This window comes from Lichenostomus cassidix, chromosome 12 (genome assembly GCF_008360975.1).
Source record: "Lichenostomus cassidix isolate B80296 chromosome 12, HeHo_3.0, whole genome shotgun sequence".
Lineage (NCBI taxonomy): Eukaryota > Metazoa > Chordata > Aves > Passeriformes > Meliphagidae > Lichenostomus > Lichenostomus cassidix.
The window spans coordinates 2897576-2912540 of record NC_139493.1 but is presented as its reverse complement, the minus strand read 5'-3'; the positions used below and the strand labels follow the sequence as shown (position 1 = coordinate 2912540).

At 40.7% G+C, this 14965-nt stretch overlaps 1 protein-coding gene across 1 annotated transcript in view; it reads right to left on the bottom strand.

Annotated features, from left to right (window-relative positions):
* The window catches only part of CNTN3 (contactin 3), an 89266-nt gene that overhangs the window by 26849 nt on the left and 47452 nt on the right, over positions 1-14965 (bottom strand). Inside the window, exons 4-6 of the mRNA XM_085072269.1 lie at positions 6389-6592; positions 5600-5702; positions 4457-4641 (exon numbers count right to left, since the gene is read on the bottom strand). Coding sequence (XP_084928395.1) covers positions 4457-4641; positions 5600-5702; positions 6389-6592 — 492 coding nt within the window. The remainder of the gene's footprint in view (positions 1-4456; positions 4642-5599; positions 5703-6388; positions 6593-14965) is intronic.

The following is a 14965-nucleotide window of genomic DNA, read 5'->3' as shown; positions in this document are numbered from 1 at the left end:
CCCTGTGGGCTGACAGGGAAGGAAGAACCACTTTTCCAGACTTTTACAAAATCCTGTGATGTTCTGGGGGTTGATGTGAATGAAGACCAAGAGCAGTGATGCTCCTGAAGCCATGGCTGAAGAAGTTGACACTTTTCCCAGACTGTGCTGAGATTTGTAAATTATTTGTGGATTAAGCACACAGACGCATCAAAACACCAATTTTTATGTATGATCTCCTTCAGAGTGAGAGAACCCAACCAAAATCTCCTTTCAACTCCATAAGCCAGAGGACCAGAGGGAAGGAAAGGCAGAACTTCAGGGCTGTGACTCTTCCAGGGAGCTCTGTGCTCTGCTGGGAGCCAAAGCCTCTGGAAGCCCTTCCAGAACAAACCCAAACTGGGATTCACACTGAATGCTGCCTGCCACACCTGAACCTTTAATTTGCCATTTCCACGATGGAAGCTGGGCTGGAAAACTCTGGAACACCTCTGGGTAGCTCAGCAGTTGGGCAATAAATCAGGATTTATTCTGATTTTCCCAGAGGAAGCAGCTGTGAAGCAAACAGGGGAAAATCCACCCAGAAAGAGTCACCTGCAGTTTTCCAGGCAGTCTGATAGTCAGGCTCTGACACTCACACTGCTGCCTGCAGCAGGGATCAACCCTTATTTCATCTCTAAACTCCAAGGGACTTCAAGCATGAATAACTTTTTTTCTCATAAAACAGTTGGACCCAGAGAAGCAGCTGATACATCCCTGAAAATGTCCATTTTTTTAACTCCATTTAAAAAGAAAAATGCCCTCGAGCAACAGGTAATTCCAAACCACTGGGAGAAGCTTTAGTATGTAAAAAAGACAAACTATTTGTCTGTGCAGCAAGAAAATTATATTATTAGCTTTAACAGCTGAACTCTAAGCTGATGAAACTTAGAGACTCATTGGTATGATTTAGTCATTTATAGCTTTGTTGTTGATGTTTTGAAGATATCTCCAAGGACAAGGCAGAGTCAGGCTAAACAAAACCTTTAAACAGAGATATTCTCCCACATACACTAATAACACAGTTTCAGTATAATTCTCCTGGTAGATTATTACAAAATAATAGTGTATTTTTGATACACTAAAAAAATAATGCTGAATCTACTCATTACTGGGGGATTTTGTCTTTGTTATCAGACCAGCAATGCTGAGCAGAACAGCAGCAGAATTTCCTTCTCCCTGTCAAATATTTTACCTTGGTACTGTCAAGCAGGACTTCTGTTACATCAGCACGGGCTAATTAAGAATATATTTTCTTCAATTATACTTTAAATTAATTGCCTTACATATCTTTACCGTGCTTCGTGTTTAAGTGCATCCAAAACCACAAAAATGTGATTATTTCATCTCCTCTCGTTTTTCTCTGCCATGAAACATCTCTGTGGATTCTTTTTTCTTCCCTTATCTCTTTATGGGATGCAAAAAGTGATGACAAACGAACACACTAATAAAGGGAAAGCAAATAATTTATATATTCAGGTTTTACATTCAATCAAAGTTGGATAAACTTGTCCTATTTTTAGCACAACCTGAACTCCCCTGAGTAGGAAACTGGCATTTAACAAATGTTGGAAGTGTAAAAAGGACAAAAAACTGAACATTTGATGTCAGGTTTCTCTTGATAAAATCCTTGAGGAGAAAGACAGGAAGATTAATAGTCTGTGAGTATTGTTATGAAAGAACAGAGTATCTGCATTAGAATATCTATTTTAATTACCAACGTCAGCTATGGGTTGAGAGCTATATTTAAAACTCACCATAAATTAGAATATAACAGACTCATTAGTTTTTTTTTTTCAGGAAGTGAGTTATGTGCAGAGATTTATAGGAATTCCTGAGAAAATGACTATGGACAGGAGTTAAGTTGAGCTTATATTCAAATGCTTTGTGGCTTCAGGACTTTAATTCATTATTGGATGAAAACTCAAGTGTGGGGGCTTTTAACCAAACAATTTATGCACTGGAAAACCTGATTTTCAGATTTTAAACCTCCCAGTTTCAGCTCATAAAACAAATCAGAGTAGGAGTGTTTCACTTCACAGCAGAGCAATAAATGTTTCAAGCCTCTCTTCAGGACTAGCTTTATGTTACATTTCCAAAGAATCCTTAAAGTCTGCAAAGAAAGAAAAACCTATTTTTCAGGCACACAAAAAAATTCTGTCGAGACTTTTTTCCCCCTAAAGATTTATTCTTCATCTTATTTCACTATGACAACTCAGAAAATGTTAACCCCAAGTCTTCTTATCCTGGTTTTTTCAGGGTCAGGCAGAAACATGCTTTGTTCTGCTAAGAGGAAAATAAACGTTGTCACTTTTGAAATAAAAAGCCATTTCTACATTTGTAATATTTCTATTTTTCTACGTATGATAAGCCTTAAACTTCTACAAATGAAGTGTTTTAACAGCCACCAACATTCCCTAACACCACCAGGTTTGTGGGGTTTTGACAGCATTGCTCCTTTCTGGCAGATGGGTAATTTTTTACTCTATGTCTTTGATATATTGCATTAGTTTCCCCCAAATCCTCATCTGCTTTTGGAACAACTTCTTTAAATATTGATCTTTTATTGAAAGAAAGAGTGGGATGTGGTTAGATTTCTTTACCAAACAGATTTCTGGCCTTTGGCATCAGATGAGGTGGCAAACCACAAGAAGACATTATCCTCAGTCATAGAACATCATTAATCTACAAAAAACAACTAAAAACCTTCAAATTATCCCCAAGAGTCAAATTAATCCTACCCTGACTCCAAGCTTGTTGGAATTCTATCTGCAACAACAACGCAAGTCACAAAATAAGGAAGATTACTTAAATCTATTTAATTCTGCAGAATGGGTTCCATGGAGCAGAACAAATGAAATGGAACAGTTGGAGTGCCATTACTGCCACTACAGGTCTCATTATTCTTTTGAAGATAAACATCCACATTAGGGATGACTCTGACATTCCTGCTGGAATATGAGCTCCATCTGAGGGTTCAAATCCCTGTCCAGATTTGCAGTGAAAGTGTTCACACTGATTGAGTTTGGTGACACAACTGCAGCTGGGTTGTTTTTATTGATCAGCAGCATTCTTTATTTCAGCTCTGTGGCCTCTTAGTGAGCGAAGCAGAACTTTGGAAGCAGGGCAGACTTCCCAAGAATGGCCACTGTTGGAATTACAAGGACTAATGGAACAAATCTACTCTATTTTATATGTAATTTACACTGATGTATCTCACAATTGCCCTGGTTGAACACTGCAATAGGAACGTTGAACCAAACTGATGTAAAAAACACAATTTTGGAAATTTCAAGCAGCAAATAAGGTTTTCATAAAACCAAATGCAAAGTGCCAAGTCTGGAATGGCAGAGGACACTGGCAGGTGAAGCAGCTTGGAATTTTCATCCTTTGTTATTTGTAGGATTTCTCAAAAAGTCCTAATTACAATAAAGGCAAGGAAAATTTTGTTGCTTCAAGTCGCCTGTCCAGCCTGACCTTGACCATTTCCAGCAATAGGGAATTCACTCAATGCAAAGACTAATTTGGGATTTGACAGGGGGGGAAATCTCCTTTCCTTCTTTCTTATAAAACCTACTGTGCCTCAAACTACAATCTCCATGGGCTAAAATCTCTGTGTGTTCTACCCATCAGCAGCTCCCCACAGAGGAGTAAAGAACTTTTTCCCAGCTGCAGAGGGGCTGTGCTCTGTGCCTTTATACAACTAAAAACCCATCTCTTTGCTCAACTGTTCCTACAGGAGGGAAACATTCCAAGGCAGAGTCAGAAACACTGTTTAAATTGCCATTGAAGTAAAGAAAATTATATTTGCTGAGATCTGGCTTTAACAAAAATTGGCAATTACCACTTTGTTGCAAATCACTCTCGCTTTACACCACCACCACCAGTGTGCTTTGCTGATACTCATTTCACTCTATAGCCCTAAATGCACATGAGACTGCCTTTTTTTCCAGCTATAAAATTTCATATTATTTCATTTCCTATAGTGGATTATATCCTCCCATTTATTTACTCATTCGAAAATAGAATTGGCTGTTTTGAAAGCACAGGATTGAGAACATCCACCAGTAATCTTTTCACAAAGCAAGATAAAATTCGTACTTCCCATAAATGTGAGGCCTAAATGATCCCCCAAATAAATCCAATTGACTGAAAATTGAAGGTTTGCACCAATGGACCAAGAAGAAGTGTTTGAAAAGTCTTTCCATCATAGGTAAAAACAAGCCCAAGCACTCTCTGCTTCACTCTCAGCAACCCTTGTGAGCGTTAAGACATTCCTTAAAAATCCTACCAAGAAACTGGTGCAGAAGTTCTCATTTTCTGTGAGCACTTCAAATGCCAGGGATTTTTAATCCCAAAAGCCTGATGGTGCTGCAGGAGCTGGAAATCCCAGAACAGCAGAGCACTTTGTATTTCACGGGCAGAGAAAGTTTCCTACCGTAGTAGGTGAGACGTCCTCTTGCAACGTTTTTCCCTCTGGAATTTTCGGTGATACACTCATACAGCCCTGCGTCCTCCTGTTGGAAATTAGGGATTTCAATCATGCCATTGGATTTCCTCAGCTTTATTTTACTTGGAAACGGCAGCCCGTCAGTTCTTCTCCAGTTAATCTGAGGCACGGGGCTAAAGAGAGAGTAATGAGATTTTAAAGAGTTTTGCTCAAAGTCCTTGATTGTCATAATGAGATACTTAAAGCAAACTAAATTCAGCAGTGGCTTGCAGGCTGTGCTAAAAGCAGTGATCACACTGAACATGACAGATGGTCAGACACTTGGGCACCTGATTTGCATTCCCTGCTGATTCCTACTCTACCAAATTTGTCAGGAATAACTCTGTGAACGCCCAATAATTGCAAAATTTCTTGTAAACCAGCACTGGCCTCCCCTAAAGATGGGTGAGATTTATCAGTGGCTTGCATGGAGGGAGAATCCAGGCAAGTCTTTTGGAATTGCCATCCTCCAGCAGCCTTTTATTCCCTGATTTGCAAAGTTTCCCTCCCCTCGCCGGGGAGCCAAAGCAATAGTGTGTGATCAAGTTATCAGTCTGCTGTGAGCACCTGACAGAGCTGCCTGCAAACAAACCACACAGTGGTGAGTAAATACATTTACAGAAACATAAATGCATTCTCAGATCATCTGTGAAAGAGAAAAGATATTAGTTGTGTGTGAAGCATCATTCAGAGGAGAAATGCATTTTAATCTTTATTTTGGCTATAAAGGAAGAAGAGTATTATGAAAGCATCAAACACATTTAAGAGGAAAATTCAGACAACATTCTCACAGACTTGATCACCATTTCTCTGCACAGAGAAAAGAGGCTTAGTTCAAAGATCATATGCAAAACAACACTGGATTGACTCAAACTGAAATGAAACGTGAATTCCTGTGCTGCCAACACACACATCTTAATTCCAAACAAAACCAAAATATACTCCAAGACTCTCTGCCTGCTTATTTCAAGGCAGGAGTTGAGATGATCAAAATAAGGTGTTTGGAAACAACTTCCAGAACCCCACAGCTCTTGTGCAGCTGAACCCTAATGTGCTTCAACCTTTTCAGCATGGATGAAATCAAAAACTTACTTTCCTAGTGCAAAGCATTCCAGCCTCACAGTGGAGCCTTTGGCTGCTGGGAGAGTCTCAGGGAACTGAACTTCTATTTTGGGCTCATATTCTCCCATCACACCTAGGCAAGACAACGGAGAGAGGTAACTTTCAAAAGACCTTTTTTTTGCATTAAATTCAACATCAAATCCATTTCTCTCACTCTCTCCTTCTAAAGGGAAGCACAGTGAAATCAGAGTTAGGAGGGGGAGCAGGCAGCAAAAAAAGAGTTTATATTGGTGCCTGATGGTTACCTAAAACAGAGGATAAACAAAGTTAAGAGAATAAAAAGCAATTAAATTTATTGAATGCCTTCAGGGGCATTTAGGGCATTCAGAGCTCACCCAGTGGCTACACCCAGAATGGACAGCGAGTCACAGGTTTTTCATACTTTGTAAGTTTTATCCATTTGCATACCAGGGAATATGCAAACTACAATTACAGCTTCAGGTAATGAAGTCAATCACTCCAAGTTTTCTCCCCCCAGTTCACTGTTTACATTATCTTGAGGCTTCAGATAGCGAGGTGACCTTGAGTTTTGGGCTTAGAGAGGAATTGTTTTGTCTAAAAATGGACCCTAGAGTTCTACACTACAGAATCCTAGGATTATAGACACATAAAAACCTCAGAGGCTAAACTCCTAACGCATCACGCCAAGCCGCCAATATCGCGACAACGCGCGGAAAGCGACGGTTTAAGAATCCAAAACGCCTGGAATTCTGATTCCCAGCAATTCCCAGCAATCCCCAGACCCCAGAGCTGCCCTACCGTCCGTGCGCAGCACCAGGGGCGTGGGGGAGCCCAGCACGTGGCTCTGGGTGGCCGCGCTGGTCACCACGCAGGTGTAGTTGCCCACGTCCGACGGCTCCACCTTGGCGATGTAGAGGTGCCCGGTCTCCTGCGACACGAAGCGCCGGCTGTCCTCCTGCACAAACGAGGGGTACTCGTTGAAGATCCACGCAAACGACAGGTCTGGGCGGGAGGAAACAGAGGAAAGTATGTTTGATGGGGTTTTTTCGGTTTTTTTGCTTCAAGTATCAGGTTGTTGCTGTGTTTTATAACGTTGTTTTTCAATAATTTATGGTGTAATGAATAGAGCCAATGACTGAGAAAAGATTTTAAGAAGTACCAGAAACTAGAAAAACCCCCTATTTTTATCACCAAATTCTTAACCTCCTCCAACAGAAAAGGCAAAAGAAATCCACAATGCTTTACACAAGGGTAGAGGTTTAGTTTAAATCTCTTATCTTTTTCTCTTAAAATTTAATATGCATCAAAATAGGAGCAGACAGCAAAAACAAGACCAAACTTTGATAAAACAGAAAGATTATTCATTCAGTAGCTACTTAAGAACTCAGCCAGATGCTCAACAGGTAGAAACAGGACAGGAGAATCCATGTGAAGGGAATGTCAGAAGAAACTAAATTCCCAACAGGGCTCGTCACACAGCAAAACGATTTTTTCATACCAAAAATCCATAAAAGCTCCATTAAAAAAAAATCTGCATGATGTGGCAAAGTAGTCTTCCCTACCATCCATTACGATTATTTGAAAGGAAAATAAAACAAACCCACAACTCAAAAGATAAACTAAGAGATTTGGCAAAACGTTCACCAAATTTATTATTTTTCTGAGCTTCGTGTGCCCAATTTTAATTGGCAAAATCCCCTTCCTGTGCAAGGCCACGTGTTTGTCTCACTCACTTCCTACAGATCAAAGGAAATTAATTGTTAATGGTGTTTTAGGCAAGGAATAATTTTCACCCTCGTGCCACTCACACAAAGATCACAGCTTCTGTGAGCGCTAATTAGCGCTGATTACAGCCTGATTGACCTCTGCTGGTGTCACAGTGAGTGCAGCACAGCACTGCCCCAGGAAATGGAGATCATCCCTTGCTGCACAGCTTGGATTCAAATTTGGGAGAGGTGACACACATCTGGGAGAGGTGACACCTCCTCAACTCCTCCCCAGCCCGCCAAAGCCAACAGGACAATTTAACACGAGGTAAGATGGTGGAGATGAAAAAATAAACACTCAATAAATGAAATTATTGAAATATTTATGGGCTGCCTAATGCAAAAAGGGCATCAAACGAAAGGGCTGATCGTTAAACTGCATTTCATTTTCTTCTATCAATATTTAAACCTCTCCCATTAAGATAATTTCCTAGCAGTGGCGTGTGTCAACCATTAACAGTCCCAGGACTCTGCTCAGGAGTTAAACTTCTGTCAGATTTAGAAATATTTATGGCTGAAAAAAACCAGAACAATGGGATCATCTAGGGTGGAGAAGATCTGTTAGATCATCACCTCTGTGGACTTGCAGCATCTCCTCAGTGAAGGGATGGTTTTCTCTACAGTTCCTTCCTACAGAACTCTCTGGCCTGGCACTGCTCCATCCATCAACCAGTTCCGACAGAAAAAATAAATTTAAAACTATTCTTAAAGGGGAAAAAAGAAAGAGAGCACCTGACGAGTTTGAAGGGGACTACAAGGTCTTTTAGGGAGCAAGGAATGTAGGGTTTTTCTAAACGGGAAAGACTAGAAAATAGAGTAGAACTCTTTCTACAGAAGAGCTGGGTGGATAGTGTGATCCCAGGGCTGAGGAAGAGGCTGCACACCAAGCCAGGTACCAAAAAACCCCATTTTCAGCTCAACATCCAACCCAGACATCCCCAAGACACAGCAGAGGGTGACACCAGGCTTTACTGGTTCTGCTATTTATTCAGCTACTCGTGTTTCCTTACTCTAAATATTATTTTATGCTTCACAAAAGCAGAAAAAGGGATGTCCAAAACAGTGCAAGGGGATGGAAAGATCTGGAGATGCAGCAGGAAAATAAGAAACTTCATTTCATTCCTGTTCTGTGGGGTTAAATCAGGAGTAAACCCACAGAAATCAGTCCCTGGGATTACCAAAGCCATGCAAAGTCTATTCCAGTTTAATTGGATCCTTCAACAGCCTATGAATAAAAACTCCTAGAAACCTAATTCCCCATTCAACAAATATTTTCATTGATTCTCTTAAAAAAAAAGGAGCAGTGTGTTTCTTTCCCTGTGCTCCACAACCACTACCTCATTTTATATTTATTGGCCTTTACAAAATTGTATTCTTATTTTCCCCAAAAAAAAAAAAAAAAATCATATTAAACAACTAGTGGTGTGATTTATTATGTTTACACCATTTGCCTGTTGCTGATCTTAGGGCACCTCCAGGGACACCAACTGAGTCCCTTTCTGTCAATTACAAGTTTTCAGTTGATTTTCTATTATAAATGGAAGCAATATGTCTCTCCTGGGCTTCCTCTGAGTTCTAAGCCTTTGCTTTCCAATGCATTTTTTTCCTTATTTGGCAACCATACATGGAAAAGGTATTGGAAATTACAGTTATTAGTCAATTTTTATTTGTTTACTACGTCTTGGTTGGCGGCTTCTCTTTATTTTGCATTATTTGATTATTATTTACTGTGCAGTCTCCAACACACTCAGCATGTTCACACTGTTCCAGGCCTTTTGTGCACCTAAGTGCTCAATTAAAAAAAGGCTTATAAAATTACCTGTCATTTTTAAAACTTGAATTTTTCTATGAAATTCAATAATTGAATCACCACGGCCTTTGAGGTTTACCAGGGTCATTTCCTGCTATTTATGAACCTTAAAAAAACCCCAAATTGTGGTTGCTGAAGGAAAATAATGGTGCAAACCCCACGCATTTTTTTGTTTTTAACTATGTTCAAAGTCAAGTTACATTCATGCAAATCTTTTTGAAAAAGTGGCTTTAAATTATATTACACATTTTCTTCTAATGAGGCTGCAACACATCACTGAGAGACCTTTTACAGCACCAAGGTGATTTGACTTCTTGTAAAGAGAATTTAAGCGACAAGAGAAGATGTGGAAATCCACAGCTGTGATTAAATTCAGGAAGTTGGCAGAAATGTTTTGGGGGGGAAAAAAGTGAAAAAAGGAAAAAGTTTTGGGGGGAAAAAAAGGCACACAAACCTCTGATTCAAAAGGAGAAGGACAATTCATGAAGTTCATTTTATCCACTATTTTCATGAATACTCAGTAACAGCTCTGGATGGTCTCCTGGACCATCACTGCCCAATGTGTATTTGTCAGCCCCAAAATTCACACCTAAATGGGATTTCTAGAACAGCCACAGGTGAGTGATGTGAGCAATATTCTTCTGAAAGAGATTTAAAATGCTCAAAACTAATTGGATTTGAATGAATCAAGTGGGTGTTTCCATGAATAAACCTGGTCAGAAATGAAAACTCTTGATTTTTGGGTGACTGAAAAATACTTTGAGGTTTTTAAAAAAACAAACCACCAAACATAAAGAAGTTTCATGTTGCTCACTGACACCTAAATCCTAATTATTTCCTGCACTTCCACAGTCCAGAATTTACAATATTCTGCACCAGAGACACAAGGGGAAGCTGAAATATCCTGGTATTTTCTGTCTCCAGCTGGCTCTCTGCCTATCCCACAGGATGGCTTCTGCAAAACGGTGTGCAAGAAAGCAATCAGGCAGGATTTAGCAGTGACAGAAACTGCAATTAAAAACATGGAAATTTGCAGCAAACAGCTCTTTTGAATGATCTACCTTAGAGTTAAAAATAATAGAAAAGTAACAGTGATTTGGAGAGGATAATGACAGACTCCATAATTAAGGCAGAAATCAATTAGCTCATCATTTGGGCCAGTTTTAGCTCAAACTGTATGAAATGGCAGAAAATGGAGCAAAGTCTCTTTGTGGATGAGCATCACTAGGGAGGAGCTCTGAGAGATCACACTGAGCACTCAGGTTGGGTTTTTTGGGACAATCAACCACAAAAATGTCCATTGATCACCCCTGCTACAGCTCTGTATTTACAGGGACCTCCAGGAGAGTGCAAACAAATTATTTCAAAGCAGGGAATTAATTAATTAATAGGGTAAAAGAGCATTAATATCCCAGAGGATGCTCTTGGGTGCAAACTGTCCTCATCTCCTGCAGGCAAATCATTGTGGGATTGAGATAGGAATGTGAGGGGTATAATCTGGTTTATTTTACATAAATCACCTTCAAGCTGCTCCTTAACTACTTTTCCTTTCTTCCTTGGGCCAATTTTCCTCCACTCAGTTCCCCACCCCATCCTCCTTGAGGAGAGCCCCAAGCACCAGCTGCTCTTGGCAATCTCCCTGCCATAAAATAAAGAATATCTCCCTCATTTCTTCTGGCAAACGTTAAAGGTTGCTTCCCAAATAAAAGCTTTCTGCCCTGGAGGCGTAGGACAAGGTGTTTATGTGCTCCAACAACAAATGGGTAAACTGGAGCTGCAAATGTCACGAGGTGCCACTGTCACAAATGGCATCATTCTGGCAATGGAAAAACAGTTGAGGATTTTATCTGAGAGAAACTTTTTGTTATTTCGAGGGTTTAGGGTATATTCTCGCACACATTCAATGCCCAGAAGTTAAAAACTATCCCAGGTGGGTTCAGCTGGGAAAAAACAAACTAAACTGTGCATTTCTGAGTGGCATCCTGGGCTGCTGGATTGTTCTATCAAACTGTTCTATCACTGATAATTAGAAAGTTTTTAGCTGCAGCCACACTTCAGAGAACAAACTGTGGGTTGGTAGCTTACTTCTTGTAATGTTCTCTATATGAAAATAATGACATTTACAAATCCAACCTCTAGAGCAGGGCTTGGATTGTGGCCACCAGGAGTAAGATGAGACAGTGAGGATCTGCTGAAAATAGGTGCAATGTTTTCCCAACCAGTGAAACTTCAGCTGAACTCTGCAGAATATCTGTTTTGGCTGAATTTCTGTTTATACAAAATGTAAACTGCATGATGGGAATACAAGGGCAACTAGAAAAAGCATCCCGAGAAATTAACTTTATTCCGGAGTATAATGGAAACACTCTGATTTGAAACTAATGTATAACATTAATTGTTTTGGCATAAAAGGTGAATTATTTTATAGCTAAAATATAGCAGATCAATTTTCAGCCTGCTGTGCAGGTAATCAGCCATGCAACTTGTGTGTCTGGAACAGCCCAGAACAATGAGAGCAGCGTGAGACACACACAGCATCTCACCATTTCAATCTACTCATTTAATGAGAATATTGAAATCTTTCAGCTGAAGTTGCAAGGTTCCCACTTCAGGCTAAAACTGAATTTTCATTTTTAAACGGGGTAGGGTGAGAGTCTGCTCGTTTTTCTGATGTTGAAATGAGCTTTAGGTTGATACAAAAACAGATGTAATTCTCCCAAGGTGGTAAATTGTGTTTTTTCTCTGCTGGCCCCCAGCCACAGGAGTGGACAAGGGGTAGCTGCAGACAGTGCTCTGTCACCTGTGCTCACAGGGATGTCACAAGGATGTCCCAGGGATGTCACACAGCCACTCAAGGTCACTCCTTCCCTACACTCAGCAATTCCTGGAGCTTTTCTAAGTCGCTCAAAGCAGTGTCAAAAGCAATGCTCACCACTGGAATTAAAGCATCCCCATTCCTCAGCTCACCCTTGGGACACAAATGTTCCAGACTGACAGCTTATTTCTTTATTAACACCAAAACCCCCACAGCCAGCCCAATTCCCCAGGGTTCATTCCCTGGAGAAGGACTCAGCACAAGGCTCTGCAGCCACATTGGGACCATTGGCCAGGGGCAGCTTTCACCCCCAAAAACGACCCTTTTGAATCCCAAACTGCTCCTCAGCTGGCAGGTTAAACACCCCCTGGTGCTCCCCAGGAAGCCCAGATGTTAACGAGAAAGGCTGACAAAACTGCTGAACAAAACTCCCCGTTTGGCTTCCCCCGGAGCAGTTTGGGATGGAGACTGATCCGTGTCTTTATCTCATTGCTGCACTAATTGCTCCACACTCGCTGTGCCATTCCAAGTGTCCTGGCTCTGATCACACTGTTCCCACTCTGGAAAGTAGGCAGAAAAGTCAGAAAGTGCTTTAGGAAGCAAAATGTAAATACATCCCCATTAGCCAGATCCATTTCAAGTGACAAATTGTTCTTTTAATCACCTCCCCAGAACTTTACATTTAATTGCTGAGAGCATTTTCAACGGCTCTGTTGTGCTTTTTCAATAGTTGGAAGTATTTAAAATTGCTTCCTGCCTATAATAATTTTGAGGATAAAAAGGCGACAGTTTAGTTTATTGCTGAATTAAAAGAAATCTGATTTCCTGTGAATGTTAAATATTAGGGACATAAACTAAGGGAAATACCCAGGAGTCAATTTTCAAAGTAAAGCACCAATATTTACATGTGGAAGCAGTAATTAGTGACACTTTCATGTGATACTCTTGCACTCTTTTAGGGGAAGGTACTTGATAAACCCTTGGGAAAAACAAAAATTCCTTTTGGCACTCTTGTTCCTAGTGCTGGGATCAGCTGGGATCTCCCTCCTGCCTCTTCCTAATCAATTATCCTGTTCCCAATGAAAATCCCAAATATTTTAGTAGAGAAGATAATAAAGAGCTGAAGGAGAAATACCCCACAGTCACAATTTAGGGATAAAAATAAACTTGGTGAAGAGCCAAACGCAGTTATTTTCTCCAATTTTCTCCTCTTTTCCCCAAGGCACAACTGAGATACCTGGGAGTGGGTAAGTGAAAAGGTTCAACCTGCTATTTTTCCTTGCAATTTGGTTCTTCCCAATCCACCTCTCCCTCTTTCTTTCCATCCCCTCCATTCTTCCAACAGCTACCCCATAATGGAACAGGGAGTTAAAGAGTTCTGTGAGATTTCAGGGTAAGAAACTGCTAAAAGCTTCTCAGGTCAGTTACACACCTCCATGTCAGCTGAAAAACATGCACTGTGAAGTAACTGCAGATGGTGCACAAATATATAAATAAGGTATATTAATTTAGCCTGGAACAACTTTATCAAAAGGAAAAAGTGCTTCAGAAAGACTGCATTTGACCAAGTGCATAGCAGAGTGTCTCTGCAGCATTGGTTTGTTCCTGGTGGTGAAAATAATGCTCTGGCAGATAGAAATCATTGGCAAACCCAGCTGTGAACATGTATTATTTTCCCTCGTACGGACAACTGTAAGTGTCTCTCAGGTACCATTTGATTTCAAGCTGTCAGCTGAAATTTGTGCAGATGATGATGAGGACACCAGCAGGACTATCGCAAAATATATTTTTAAATAAAAACGCCATTTCTCCTTGGCAGATTGAAAGAGCACAAAGAACACTGTGGAACTATTTCTAAGGCCATCGCTCTTGCAATATTCAAGGTCCCACTCTCCTCAGAATGCATTTCTGTGCAAGAAGCTCTGCCAGTGTGATTTATTGCTCAGCTCCAGATGTGTGTCATCCACAAGCTGCAACCAAAGCAGAAAGCAAAGGTGGGAAACCAGGGTGATTTTCACCTCCTGAAAGGGGAGATGGGATGGGATATTGGGAGGGAATTGTTCCCTGGGAGGGTGGAGAGGGATGGGATGGAATTCCCAGAGAAGCTGTGCTGCCCCTGGATCTCTGGAATGTCCAAGGCCAGGTTGGATGGGGTTTGGAGCACCTGGGACAGTGGAAAGTGTCCCTGCCAGGGCAGGGGTGATGTGAGATCTTGAAGGTCCTTCCAGCCCAAACCTTTCTAGGATGCAATGCTATGAAAACACTGATGTGCAGCAGAAATCCCATTCTGGAGCTCCACCTGTTTACCTTTGCTCTAAGGGTATGAAATGCTTCCCAAGCCAAACAAGTAAAATTCAACTCATAGTTCCCTGAAAAACATCACATTGCTATTCAAGAGCTGCAGACAAGAAGTAAGCAAAGTATCCAGATATTTCTGGCATCTGAGGCTCTCTCCCTGCCATGTTAGTCAGGAAGCAGAGCCTTGCTGGAACTTGCAGGTCTCCAAATGGCAACGCAAGAGACACGAGCAGAAAAATTTGCAAGTCTAAATATTCCTTTGGAACAGACACGACATTATTCATTGCAGGATTTGTCATAGCAAACACTGAGCAATAAATTGGGATTATTTTTCCATGATCTGATATTATTTCCTATCAGTTTGTCACAACTCTGACATCACACGCCGTGAGCTGAATTGATCCCTGTCCTTCAAATCCACTCTCATTTATGGATTAATCCTACATTTATCAGGGAATGATATGGAGAAGGAGGACATTTCCTTGCTGCTTTATCCATGGAGGAACATCCCTGCCATATTGCATGAAATGGGAACACACAGCACACAAGGCTAATTAGGAACTGAAGACAAGCAGAACTTCCTTGCCATTTCCAAGCAACAGTTCAGCTCCACAAAAATTCTCGTTATTTATTTAAATTCTCCTGAGTTATGGTCACATTCCACATAAGAATAATTTAGCAGGAAG